Source organism: Pinus tabuliformis, chromosome 9, assembly GCF_031772625.1.
Source record: "Pinus tabuliformis cultivar Carrire ecotype Pingquan chromosome 9, CPIR1, whole genome shotgun sequence".
NCBI lineage: Eukaryota > Viridiplantae > Streptophyta > Pinopsida > Pinales > Pinaceae > Pinus > Pinus tabuliformis.
This window is the reverse complement of record NC_142307.1, coordinates 793,378,870-793,393,875: the sequence shown is the minus strand read 5'-3', so window position 1 is coordinate 793,393,875 and position 15,006 is coordinate 793,378,870. Positions and strand designations below refer to the sequence as shown.

Below are 15,006 nucleotides of genomic sequence, written 5' to 3'. Positions count from 1 at the left end.
AATTTTTTGCCCCACCAATTCGATCTGACTATCTAAGCATTGCGCTGCCTCTAAGAATTTCGGTCTGTTGCTCCCTTTGAGCAGCAAAATTCTTTCCTCCGCTTTTGAGCTTCCCAACTAATCACTTACGCTCTGATACCATGTGAAAAATCCAAAACTAAAATCCTAGTGCAACAACTGCTATTATTTCTTATAACTGATAAATTTATTATTCAGTTTATTGCTATGACAACATCGAAATAAACACTCTGCAACCCTCACAAATAAAACTGCGGAAAATAAATAACATTGGAACTGAGAAAATACTAGAACACACATAAAAATGACAGTTATTTTTGGTCAAATGTCCCCAGAAAAACCCAACTTGGGAGGGTTTTATTATTATGCAGTAGTGAAAATCTAAGTACAATCTATGGATGCCCAACTGGGAATCTAAACAGCAATAAAATATGGGAAAAATTATTTTAAGGGAATTACCCTTCTTCCACAAACAATCTCGGCACAACTTCCTTCAAAAACTCCGCTACCTAGACCCTCTGCATCAGCCTCTGCACTACTTTGCGCAGACCCTTTGACGTCAAGCTTCCAACCTGCCTTTGATAAAGTCGTTTTGCCTGTCTTTGCTGAGGAAATCGCCTCTCTAGTACTTTGGACCCTCTGTCCGACCTCTAGAACTGAGAATGAATTACTCTCCAGCAAATCGAATTGCTTCTCTAAAGCAACTGCGCTGCCTCACTGGGAATAACTCGACCTTCTTGTTGTAGTCTCTGGATCTGGAAAAATTTCTCCGGATCACTATCCCTACCCCTCACTATCTCTATTGCCTCACTGAAGCTTGAACTCTCCAGTAACTGACTACTGCTACTCTGGAAAATCGAATTCTCCAAGTGACTCTGGTGCGTCTTCTCCAAGTGCCCAGCGACTTCTTCTTATAATCATCTGTTGAGACTCCAACAACCAAAATTAAATCTTAATCAAGGGCTAGGATCATCTTGAAGTCGATCCGTGTGAGTTTCTAGACTATTCTCACCTTGACTTAATTAATTTTGATTAATTAACCATATTCCCTAATAAGTTTAAACTTAGGAAACATTTAAAAAACAGTTAATAATCTAATTAATGTTGATTTGGTGTAGCATCGGATGTGCTCTAGCCACGAAATTTGGTGGAGAGGTTGGGGCACATGAGATCTCCAATACCCAAAAAGGGTTTGGGCAAATCCTAAACAGTTTGGGAGATATTAAAATAATTAATATTTTTAATGGAGTCCCTAAGTCTGAACTTAGGGAAATTAAAATATTAATGTGAATTAATATAAAACTGTGTTAGAATGGTCCAAAAGACATGGATCAAGCCAGATCTAATCCTAGCCATCGATTAGGGACTTAATCTCAGTCGTTGATATGTCAACAGGAAAAGTATAAGAGGAGGCTTGAAGGTCACTTGGAGAACACACCAGAGTGATCAGTCATTCTATTCTCTAGAGCGGGGTTTGCTAAGAGAGATAGAATCAGTGTTCGGGAGAGCAGCTGAGGGGCATTGAGTACAGAGAAACAGAGAAGGCAGAGATTGTGCCAGGAGAGCATCACAGCAACCAAGGAGAGTGACGCAGAGCCAGAGAGGGCTCACACAGGGCCACGTAGAGGCAGCCAAGTGTTGCGCAGAGCACCAGAGAGGCCAGCATGTCTGACGCAGAGGCCCAGAACGCTGACACAAGGCCTCCTGGGGCTGACGTAGGCCAAGAAAGGCTGACGCAGAGCCAGCGTGAGACAGAGAGGGGCTGACGCAGTCCAAATTAGGCAGACACTGGGGTTGCAGAGCAGTTTTGTGCTAAGGAGCTGCCAAAAGGATTTTCCGGGGTTCCAGCCAGGAGATTTCTCTCAAACTGTGAGGCATAGCTGCTAAGGAAATTCTCTGTTGGGTAGGCCAATTTCGGCACCCAGATTGTACTCTGATATTGCTTGATAAGAAAACCCTCAAATAGTTGCACCGGTTTTCCCGCATTGGGTTTTTCCGGGGACATTGGTCCAAAAATAATGGTGTCATGTGGTGTGTTTGTTCTTGTCTCTTTTAGTTGCTGATCTGTAATATGTTGAGCATGCATTGGTGTTTATTTTCAGTATTTACTTTGTAAATAACTTGTTAAAGAAAAAATAACAAGTAGGTAGGAATAAATCAAAAAAGGTGCATGGAGGGTTTCTAAACTAAGTAAACTTAGAAACTTCAACAATTAAGTCATTTCTAGATGGAATTTCCAGAAATGATTTTTGGGTTTTGGACATCTCATGTATTCTAGCCTCTCCACCAAATTTCATCGCTAGAACACATCAAATGCTACAAAAACCAACAAACTCATCATCTAATCACAAATATAGCATGTAAAATTAACATAGAATCAACACATTAACACCATGAACAACATCAAGAAACACATGCACACAAAACGACACAAGTGTTTCTGGTGGAAACCCTTCCAAGAGAAAAACTAGCCTGTTGTTGTTGCACTACTCAATTCTTCTATTAATTGTTGAACAAATCGTACATAGAGTAGTTGGCCTCTACCAACTAGACGATGTTAGTTTTTGTAGCATCAGACAAGTGTTCTAGTATTGATTTGAGTCTAAGAGACTTAGGAAAATGAGATCTTCAAAACCCAGAAAAGGCTTTGTGAGACTATGTTAAAATTGGAAAATAGGGCCAAACACCATGTGGGACATCTTATTTATGGCAGCTGATATTTTTCTTGGATTCCTCTCATCGATAGGTGTAGGATTGATCTAAAGATCATCCGATTCCGATAAGTATTCATGGAGATATGAATTTATTTGTGTTATGGGACAATTTGTCAAGGTCGGCCAGCAACCAAACTGCCCCCACTTGTGCTCCACGGTTTAGTATAAATACAAGTGCCTTGAAAAGACACAACTCGCTTGAGATCTCTTCTTCTCCACTCGTTTTGGGTTTTAGTGGAGAGAAGAATCCCTAAGTGGAAACGCAGTCCTAGAAGATGATGCCCTAGCTCATGATAGCCCTACGCATGACCTAGATCTAGGACGCAGTCATGTTGTGAAGAAGATATGCCCTAATCCTCTACGCTGTCAAGGAAGACAACCCTTGTCTAATACGCTATCCCAAGGGTGACCCTAACCGCAGTTATGGAGATGCCCTAAATACGCAGCCATGGAAATGAAGGTAAGAACCCTAGCTGAAGGACTAAGGGAGAGGAGATGCCCTAAACTTAGTTGCTACACTGCCTAATGGAGATGCCACCTAAACGCTGCCTTAGAAGAGTGTTCTACACATGGAATGCCCTCGCTGTCATGGAAGGAAAATCCCTCATCCTACACGCAGTCATGAAAGGTATACCCTCGTTGTCATGGAAGGAATGCTCTCACACTTAAACGTTGAGATAAAGCAGCCACACCTTCAACTATCCTTAACGCGGTTCTAAATAAGGATGCTCTAACTATTGTTTTGATTGAAACACAGTCATTAATGATAGATCCAATCGTTGTCTTAACGGAAGCCTATTGCTGTCACTCTAACGTTGTCATAGAGGAGAAGACATTGGCATTGCTATGTGCTAGGCCGCAGGCCATAGCACTATAGCTAGCCACCTTGGTCTTATGATGAATGTTGTAACATTATAGACAGCATAGTATATGACAGCAGGATGTATAGTGCAGCATAGTGCACACAGTAGCAGCCAATGTGGAAAAAGTCGAAGTCGGGATTAATTCGGCAAGGGTCCAAAAGTTGAAAAACTCGGCAAAGTCGGGAGTTTTTCGAAAAAGTCGGCAAAATTTAAAAAACACAAAATTATTCATTTTTTTTTATTTTTTTTTAACATCTAGAGTATCCACAACATCAAATAAATGCATTTCCACATAAACATGTAAAGAAAGTTAATATATAATATGTATATGAAGTCTAGTGCTACATCACATATCAAAATAGTGAATCAACTCCTGAATTTTGAGTCCTGTCTGAGTCTCAACTCTCAAGAGTCAAAATATCAACAAAAAATATAATAAATGTACATCATGAGTCATCTAAAAGTCATCAAGTAATCACTAATCAGTCATCTAAAATTCAATTAGCAATGATCCATCAAAAATTAAAATAGTAGCAATGAAAAGAATGCAAAGAAAGTGGTACTGTCACTGTGATTTCAATTTTCAGCCCTTGTGTATATATTTTTTATTTATTTTGTGAATATATATTTGGGATTTTACTTCACTGTTTTCGCATTTTCTTTGAATGGAAAGAATGCATGAAAGTGGTACTGTCACTGTGATTTCAATTTTCAGCCCTTGTGTATATATTTTTTATTTATTTTGTGAATATATATTTGGGATTTTACTTCACTGTTTGCTTGCAGATTTGAAGGGTAGGGCGTAGATCTCTTAAACAAGTTTTTACAGGTGGATATGGCCTCATAAGAAGAGAAACAAATTAATTTTTTAAAGGGCAAGCCCTCCTCCTCCTTTGTGGCCTAAGTTATCAATTTTTTTTGGGAATTTTTGAGGGCTGCAGACCTTTCCTAGTCTCTCTACGAAGCCACAAGCCTTCTAAGGCTACCCTCTGCTCCTAATTGAATTTTCTTTCAAGGGTTTTAAGTGTAATGTTTTTTTTGCAATTTTTTTTGAGGTTATTAACTTTGACATGCCACTATCTTCACCACTGAACTATGAACCCATTGACAATAATCCAACTGTGTTTTAATTTTTTTTTTAAATACTTCCATTTCAGGCTTCTAGTTCTTTTTCAATTAGTTGTGGGTTCAAAACTGGTTATTTAACTGCCATGATCAGTTCTGTCTAATTAATTATTAAACAGACAAACACTACTATTATGAGCCAACCTAGGTATGTAGAAACTTAGAAAGTAAATTTTTGTAATTGACTACTTATGTATGGTGTGAATTAGCTAATCATTTGATACTTAATAAGTTAATTATGATGTCAACAAATTAAGACTAAGAGTAACATGTTACTCATGACGAGCATCAACTAATTAGTAATTAATAATTATAACATGCATTAATGTAATTGCCTACTCACTGTAGCTTCAAACAGCTAGTCATCTAACGATTCTAACCAGAATCCCAAGGAATTAATTATTAATTTATTAGTTATTAACTTATTTCTCATCGGGTTTCATTTTGCAGACCTGAGGTAAATTTTTTGGTGAACCGTGAGACCACAGGCTCTTTCAGAAATACTTAAGTTTCCAACGAAAATTTTCAAAGTTTCAAACCCACAAAATTGAGAAATTAAAATCAATAAATATTAAACAGGAAAGGATTTATTTATATTATTTAACATTGGATCTACGGCGTATGCTACCGGCAATGTTGAACTGGAAGTTGGAACAGTTATTCAACGGCAGATTGTTCAACGGTGGACCTTGGCAAATGCAGCAATGCTATCAATCCGGCTCCTCTCCACGCTTGCACGATGCAAACCCTTGTTCTCGTTCTCCACAGCAGCCACAGCGAGCAGTGAAAAACTCATAAACCAAATGGCAAAAACTAAACCGAGTTAATAACCCTTTGCGGCTTTTTATCAGCCAAAAAAATTTCACGCCGATTTTTTCGATCGACTCGCGATTTAATCGGGAGTATTTCGAAAAAATCGCGATTTTTTCGTTTTTGAAAAAATCGCCAAAAAATCGGCCGATTTAATCCTTTCGCTGAAAAAATCGCGTTTTTAGGAATAAATCCCGATTTTTTCGGGACTTTTTCCACACTGGTAGCAGCAATGGGTACAAGATGCATAGTGCACACAGTAGCAGCGATGGGTACAGGATGTATGGTGCAGCATGGTGTAGCTCAATGATGCTGGACATAGTGATGGTGCAACATGGTGTAGCTCAGTGATGCTGGACATAGTGATGGTGCAGCATGGTGTAGCTCAGTGATGCTGGACATAGTGATGGTGCAGCATGGTGTAGCTCAGTGATGCTGAACATAGTGATGGTGCAGCATGGTGTAGCTTAGTGATGCTGGACATGGTATGATGGTGCAGCATGGTGCAGCACAGTGATAGGCTCAACATGGTGATGGAGTCACCTTGGAGAATCAGTTGAAGCAGCATGTCTTCAACTGAGTCCAGCTACCTCATGTATCATCTTCTTAGAGATGATCTCTGCTCTTATTTAGATAAGTCAAAGTGTTGACTTCTGTTGTATATGTACTATCTCTCTCTCTCTGTTGAACTATTGAAGAACATATAAGAAGAATTGATCAAGGGTTTCCCACATTGGGGTTTGTCCCTGGCTAGCACCACATCTTGTGTCCTCTTGTCTTCGCTTGTCTTCTGTGATTTATGTTTATATTCTATCTGCAATTTACTATTATGTTGATGTGATTGCTAATCTGGAAAAGATATTGAGCTAACTATGAAAATTGAAATAAATTGCTCCAAGCATAGAACATACCTAAAATTTAACTAGTATCAGAGTTGAGGTGAAGATAAAGCCCAAGCAAGAGCGAAAGAGCAATCACCGAAGACAGTTGGAAAGGACAAAAAGGCTCAATGGGTTCTTCATCCCTCTTCAAATTCACCAAGGGTGAAGTCAAAGCAAAGAATAATATCCGAGTGGCGCAGCAAAAGCTTCTGATGGCCTACCTAAAGATCACATCAATGAGAAGTCTGGATCTAAGGTTGGAAGGAAGGGCAAATGCCTTGCTTGCAGTAACTTCGGCCATTATGCGAAGGAGTGTCCGAATGGTAAGGACACATCACTCGATGATGATAACAATCACTCCAGGGACATCTTCAATGATCAGAGGAATGACAGGTAATGCAGGACATCAAGGAAATGGCCGACTCTTCAAAGAAAGCAAGGAACCCCAGGTATGAAGAATCAAATGTTGTTATATTGGCCCTCTCCTCCAGACTCTTTGGGAATCTATAGTGCTTCAAGGCACTTCATCGAATAGAAGGGTGCTCTCTCAAATTTGGTAGAGATGGAAACAATCGTGGGATTATACTTGGAGTCAATGCCACCTATCCCAGAAAGGGTGTAGGGAATGTTACCCCTCAATTGAATGAGGGTAACTCGATTCATTTACAAGAATCTCTTTATGTACCTGATCGCAAGAAGAACCTGGTGTCCATTTCGGCAATGGAAGTCAAAAGTTTCAAGGTGACATTCATCGATGGAAAGGTACGTGTTTTGGAATTTTCAAAGATGCTTTTATTCAAGGTTGGCAATTTGTATCAAGTTGCAGGAAGTCCATTGGGGACCATGTTAGTTGACACATCTCTCCTATAGCACCGAAGGTATGCTTATTATGGGGCCCTACACGATGTGAGTCAGATGGTGACTGGGATGCTTGAATTCAAGAAGAGCATGAAGGTACATGTCTGAGATGTACCAAAGGAAAATCTTACAAGGGTACCATTCCCCTCATGTAGCAATTCCACAAGTTTGGAACAACCCAAGGGGTTTGAGATTCATGATCGGGAATCTCATGTATGCAGGTGAAAGAAATCTCTCTATGGCTTGAAGCAAAACACCCCGGGCTTGATATGAGAGGATTGATAGTTGTTTGATGAAGCTAAGATTCACTAGGAGTGAAGCCGATCCAAACCTTTACTTGAAGGTTGTGGATGATAAACCTCTCATACTAGCACCTTCTGAGGACGACCTCTTTCTGACAGGTGCAGAACCTCTCATTTGCAAAAGTAAGAGGGAGATGGATTCCGAATTTGGAATGGTGAACTACAAGTCCATGACTACCTTGATGTAAACTCTCAGAAGTTATGTGGTAGGGATGTCGGACCTGATTTGGGAAATGCCTCTGAGTTTCATAAACTCATTCTAGCATTGATGTTCTTGGTGAACTCCCATCTGGATATATGTTTTGCAGTTAGCATGTTGAGCTCATATATGGTTGAGCCTCACTAGATTGGTGCCAAGAATCTTCTGAGATATCTTCGAGTCACAATCTCTCATGGATTGAGATACACTACCGGAAATGTAAAGCTACATGATTATTCGAATGTTGACTGGGCAGGCAATGTGGAGGATCGCAAGAGCACTTCTGAGTGCTGGTTCTCTTTGGGTTCTACTATGATATCCTGGATGAGCAGGAAGCAGAAGACGGTTTCTTTGAGCACTGCTGAGACTGAATACATAACTACGAGTATGACCTCTTGTGAAGCTGCCTGGTTGAGGAAGCTCTTCAGTGAGTTGTTTACCACCATGATCTTCTATGTCAACCACAGGGGGATTCGATTATTGAGGAATCCCGTATTCTATGATCGCTCCAGCATATAGACATTAGGTACCACTTTATCTGGGATATGGTACATCGATGAGCAAGAAGGCTCCATCGCATTGGCACTGATGTGCAGGTCACTGACATTTTGTCGAAGCCCCTAGGAAAGGTCAAATTTGTGACTTTCCGAGAACGACTAGGAATCGTGGAGAGACTCTCTCCTAAGGGTCCTATATGATATGGACATTGAGCTCTGGGAGCTCCGGGGGGCTTAGGGGTACACCGTGGAGCGATGAGCAACCATAGGGTGAATGGTCCAACCTTCCCCTAGTGGTTTGCTATGTAGGAAGGATGAGTGGTTCATCCCTCTCTTGCCGAGACACAATCATAGGGTGAGTGGTTTAGCCTTCCCCTAGTGATTTGTTGTGTACATGGTGAGTGGTTCAGCCTTCCCCTAGGAAACCCCTTGCGACATGTAGGCAGGATGAGTGGTTCATCCTTCTCCTGCTGAGACATCCTACCCATGCAGTCCGAGACTCATGGGAAGTACCTCTCATCTGGCCAATGAGTAGGGAAATGAGGATAGGAACCATAGTAGTACCGACGGACGCATCGTGTATCTACTGTACCCCCTATGCTAGGATGATATTGATCTGGGATCAATGAAACTGACTTTGGGTCAGTATGAGTGGTTTGAGACACTCTCTTTTGATATTGATCTAGGATCAATGAAACTGACTTCGGGTCAGTATGAGTGGTTTGAGACACTCTCTTGTGATATTGATCTGTGATCAATGAAACTGACTTCGAGTCAGTAAGAGTGATATAACTCACTCCCTTTTGGAAGTGATCTAGGATCAGTAAGAATGGTATGACACACTCTCTTCATATGGGACTGACTTCGGGTCAGTAAAGAATGGTATGAGCCATTCTCGATCAATTCTTCTTCTTCATGGTTCAGTAGAGCAGAGCAGAGCAGTGCAAAGCAGTGGAGGCAAAGATAGTACAGTCTGGCAGATGGATCAGCGGATGGAGTTCTCCCTAGTTGAGAGGGAGTGTTAAAATTGGAAACTAGGGCCAAACTCCATGTGGGTCATCAAATTTATGGCAACTGATATTTTTCTTGGATTCCTCTCATCGAGAGGTGTAGGATTGATCTAAAGATCATCTGATCCTGATAAGTATTCATGGAGTTATGAATTTATTTGTGTTATGGGACAATTCGTCAAGGTCGGCCAGCAACCAAACTGCCCCCACTTGTGCTCCACGTTTTAGTATAAATACAAGTGCCTTGCAAAGACACAACTCACTTGAGATCTCTTCTTCTCCACTCGTTTTGGGTTTTAGTGGAGAGAAGAATCCCTAAGTGGAAACGCAATCCTAGAAGATGATGCCCTATCTCATGATAGCCCTACGCATGACCTAGATCTAGGACGCAGTCATGTTGTGAATAATATATGCCCTAATCCTCTACGCTGTCAAGGAAGACAACCCATGTCTAATATGCTATCCCAAAGGTGACCCTAACCACAGTTATGGAGATGCCCTAAATACGCAGCCATGGAAATGAAGGCAAGAACCCTAGCCGCAGGACTAAGGGAGAGGAGATGCCCTAAACTTAGTTGCTACGCTGCCTAATGGAGATGCCACCTAAACATTGTCTTAGAAGAGTGTTCTACACATGGAATGCCCTCGCTGTCATGGAAGGAAAAACCCTCATCCTACACGCAGTCATGAAAGGTATACCCTCGCTGTCATGGAAGGAATGCTCTCACACTTAAACGCTGAGATAAAGAAGCCACACCTTCAGCTATCCTTAACGTTGTTCTAAATAAGGATGCTCTAACTGCTGTTTTGATTGAAACACAGTCATGAATGATAGATCCAATCGTTGTCTTAACGGAAGCCTATTGTTGTCACTCTAACGTTGTCATAGAGGAGAAGACATTAGCATTGCTATGTGCTAGGCCGCAGGCCATAGCACTATAGCTAGCCACCTTGGTCTTATGATGAATGTTGTAACCAGTGTTTTTAAAACCGGAACCGGTGACCGGACCGGTCCACCTAATGAACCGGTTTACCGACCGGAACCGGTCTAACCGGGACTGGTTTGGTCTAAACGAACCGGTTTTTAAAAAATACATTAAATAATTAATTTTTAATGAAACAAAACTATTTTTAAGATGTAAAACCATGATTCCAAGCCAATAGAGACAAAATATGCAAAGTTTGCTCATTTATATACCATGCAAAGGTGAATATATCAAAATGGCACCGAGTGCAATACATATCATCGACCGAAGTGAAAAGCTTCAAATGATGCTAGCACTGTAACATATGAGAATATGGCAGTATTGTGCCATAAGTGTTTTACACCTTGCTACACAAAAGACTCAATGATCAACTTGATGTTAGTTCATGAATTATCACAAGAGTGTAGATAATTGCTTCAGGTTTTGTGTAGATCTGAGAAAAGGTTAACTATACCACACATAAGTGAGCTTTTCAACGATGCCAAGTATTGATGAACCTTAACCTCTAGATAGTGCTCAACATTGTTGCTTCTAGGTTTGTTAGGCTTTGAATTGACTTATATATTGCCTTATCAATGACTGCGAGTCGTTCTCAGGATTATTCAAGACCAATGCCACAACAATTAAGCTTCAGAGAATCTAGCAATCAAAAGACTCATAGATATGTCACAAAAACAATAAAACAGAGTCAACGAATCCCCTTCTGATTTACATTAAAAATCTTCAACTGACACTATCACTGCAAGAAATCCGAGCTCAAGACATTTCCTCAAGACGCCAAACACATGTCACAAAAATTGTCTTTCAACAAGCAAAATTTTCGAAGGTATGACAAGGGAATAGACTGTAATATGTGCTTCTTCAAGCCACCTGCGATACCCTTGTCAACCATTTTAAAAGAAAATAGCCCAATGCAAAATACAATCTCCAAGAAGATAGACGAGATCAAGGTTTGTTGAGATGTATGGTTATTGGAAACCCTAACTACAGTCACAGTTTAGTTTTGAATACGTCACAGGTCTTCACAAGATAGATGAATTGAGGTAACGTCCAAAAATTATTACAGTGAGCAATCTTGTTTTATGGTAAGGTTAACGTTCTTTTGAAGTGAGGCTGAGGAGACTTTGTGGATTAACTTCAGCTAAGCCCTAACCAAATCTCAGAGCCAAAGACAAAAAGAAACTCGCATCCACAGGAGACCATAAACCGGCGGGCTGTCCATAAACCGGCCGGTTTAGGACGGAACCGGCCGGTTTGCTACAAACCGACCGGTTCCGCCCTAAACCGGCCGGTTTTGACCGGTTAGGGCAGTTTTTTGGGCAAATGAGGTGGCTAACCGGGTTTTATAGGCCGGTTCGGACCGGCCAGGCATCCAACCGGCCGGTTAGACCGGTTACCGGTTTTTGTGGCCGGTTTTTAAAACTATGGTTGTAACATTATAGACAACATAGTATATGACAGCAGGATGCATAGTGCACACAATAGCAGCGATGGGTACGAGATGCAGAGTGCACACAATAGCAGCGATGGGTACAGGATGTATGGTGCAGCATGGTGTAGCTTAGTGATGCTGGACATAGTAATGGTGCAGCATGGTGTAGCTCAGTGATGGTGCAGCATGGTGTAGCTCAGTGACGCTGAACATAGTGATGGTCCAGCATGGTGTAGCTTAGTGATGCTGGACATGGTATGATGGTGCAGCGTGGTGCAGCACAGTGATAGGCTCAACATGGTGATGGAGTCACCTTGGAGAATCAGTTGAAGCAACATGTCTTCAACTGAGTCCAGCTACCTCATGTATCATCTTCTTAGAAATGATCTCTGCTCTTATTTAGATAAGTCAAAGTGTTGACTTATGTTGTATATGTACTATCCCTCGAACTCTCTCTGTTGAACTTTTGAAGAACATATAAGAAGAATTGATCAAGGGTTTCCCCACATTGGGGTTTGTCCCTGGCTAGCGCCACATCTTGTGTCCTCTTGTCTTGGCTTGTCTTCTACGATTTATGTTTATGTTCTATCTGCAATTTACTATTACGCTGATGTGATTGCTAATCTAGAAAAGATATTGAGCTAACTATGAAAATTGAAATAAATTGCTCTAAGCATAGAACATACCTAAAATTTAACAGACAAGCTTGCGAAACACCTTAATTAAATTAATTAACTATCATTTAATTTTTCTTAAGTCTAACTTAGGAAAACTGGTTAATTAATAGTAATTAATTAAGAAAAGGTGAGAAAGCTCTAGAAACTCACATGGATCAAATTTGAGATGACGTTAGTCATTGATGAGGATCTAACCATGGTCATTGGTGATCCAACGAGAGATTATAAGAGCAAGACGATGGGGATGGAGACAGACACATCGACTAAGAGGGAGAGCAAGTTCCTTGGGCAGATCGAGCTATCCAGTGCAGTGATTCAGCAAGAAGAAGAGTTCGAGCTAGAGCAATAGTGAGAGGGAGTAATAGTAGAGGAATTTCCTAGTGATTTCCAGTTCCAGAGAGCCAGCAAAAGAGAAGGCCAAAATACTCTGCAAGAAAGTTGTCCAGGTTGAGCGAGTGAGCCAGAAACTCCAACGCAAGTGTCGGAAGTAGATCATTTTAGTTGCGGGAGGCTAGGAGAGCACCTGGAAAGTAGAACGACTCATTTCTAGTGACATAGTGAGGCTAGACGGGCCTAGTTGGAAGCAGTTCTAGAGGTCGTACGGCTTGCCCATGCCAGTGGTGCGAGCAGATAGTCAGGCAGTGTGAGCAAGCCCAGAGAAGGCCGAATTATTTTGGCAGAGGGAGAAATTTTCTCCTAAATATTTTTGGCAAGATTTTTGTCGGAGGATAGTCAGATTGGCATCCAAATTTATGTACTTGGATTTTTCTCCTGCATAATAAAATTAAACCTTCATCTACTGCACCGGTTTCCCTTCGGGGTTTTCCAAGGGCCGTTAATCCAAAAACATTGGTGTCATTTTAATTGTGTGTGCATCTATTTTTCGCAGTTCCAGTTTATTTTCCGCAACATAATTTTATTGTGAAGAATTGCAGTGTGAGGCTTGCAATGAATTTTTAAATCCAGCGATTAGAAGAATACCTGGTACAAGGACCAATGCTTCGTAAGTAGCTGAGGTGAACCTCCCAAGGCACATCAAGAACATAGGTGCCTAATAACTATAAGCATGGAGCTACATTTGAACACTGAGCTTAGCGTGTCAAATTCAAAAATGCACAATTTCTGATGTTTACGGTGAAAAACATCTTATCACGAAACAGGGCAGCAAGCTGACCCAGACATGAAGTCACAGGATGCAAGCAAATTTTAAGTAGATTAATAGATGAATATGGAACAACACAAGAAGGATATCAGTGGATTTAACTCTCAACGACGTTGCTCATAAATGGATGATTTCCTATCAAATTCTCCACAATACAAATGCGCTTTCCAGATATTCCCACATGATAAATATGCAGTTTGGATAGCTAAACTGATTAAAAGGAATACAAAATATAAAGAGGGGAAATGAAGATAAGCCTTCATTAGGCTCAGGTACCTTCTTGTCGCTGTCGTTGATGGATGCTCTGCATTGAAAGCGTGGCTTCCTCAAGTGGGACGTGCAACATGGTAACTTCAATCTCAACCTCAACCTCAACCTGCATACCTTTGAATGCTCAGCTTCTGCATCCATGAAAACTAACAGACAGAGGATTCGTCGTTCACCTGTCATTGGTGTTGTTCCAGGGAGATTTCTGGTCATAATTCGGAAAAGGCGCCACCAGATAGAGATTGAGATTCGCCGTCATTGCCATCCTGCTACAACAGCTTTGCAAATTTAATCTCATCCACGTCCATTCTATCTATGAAGTCCGGTGCCGCTTTGATCACTTGTTCCCAATTGACACTTCATCTTTTTAATTTTGTTCAAACTGGGTTAGGATGTTGGATGCTTGCGGTGAGTCGATGTTATTAAATAGGTTTAAAAATGGCGATCTTATTAAATATGTTTAAAAATGGCAAAAATCAAAGAGGAAAAAATATTTCCGAGATGCCACACGATACGTCTATCCATGGATAAAAATTTGATTTAAAAACTTCTGGTTAATATTATTGAATACTTAAAAGGATTAAAGAAGTTTGATTTAAAAACTTCTTGTTAATATTATTGGATACTTAAAAGATTAAAGAAGTTTGATGTAAGAATTAATAATAAAAAATTACTAATATTATTATAGATTAGTATAGACTTATTTTAAATATGGATTTAATTTAGAGGGATCTAATTTTTTTACTTTCAAATTTTTGTATGAGTTAATAGAAAGCAAAAAAGGAAGAAAGTATTTTAACGTCTATTAGACTAAAGATAGCATATGGGACAGATAATGTCCACGAGACTAAAGATAGCATATGGCACAGATTGCTTCTTCATCTGCTTGATGTATTCAGCGCTTTTTCTATGAAGCTTCAAAATAAATGCTTCCAGCTTCTGGACAAACCCCTTGCTAAATAGATTATCCCAAGTCTGCTGACACCCCTCGCTAAATAGATTATCCCAAGTCTGCTAGCTGTTAGCGTATGAGTCTCTCGGCTCTATAAATGTTTTGTATAGTTATTTAGTTTTTTTATTTTTACATTTTTTTATATTTTTATTTTGGTCGACATAACCAAAATTTCAATTTTGATGAAGGAAGGACACCCGTACACATCATATTGGGTTGTAGAATGAGTCTCTCGGCTCAATGAGTTATAATT

The 15,006-nt window shown here is 40.4% G+C and overlaps 1 protein-coding gene across 1 annotated transcript in view; it reads right to left on the bottom strand.

The window, feature by feature from the left end:
• The window catches only part of LOC149151125 (putative zinc metalloprotease EGY2, chloroplastic), a 425,794-nt gene extending 411,589 nt beyond the window's left edge, over positions 1–14,205 (bottom strand). Inside the window, exons 1-2 of the mRNA XM_089440529.1 lie at positions 13,978–14,205; positions 13,811–13,910 (exon numbers count right to left, since the gene is read on the bottom strand). Coding sequence (XP_089296655.1) covers positions 13,811–13,910; positions 13,978–14,099 — 222 coding nt within the window. The 5' untranslated portion in view covers positions 14,100–14,205. The remainder of the gene's footprint in view (positions 1–13,810; positions 13,911–13,977) is intronic.
• Between the last annotated feature and the right edge of the window lie 801 nt (positions 14,206–15,006).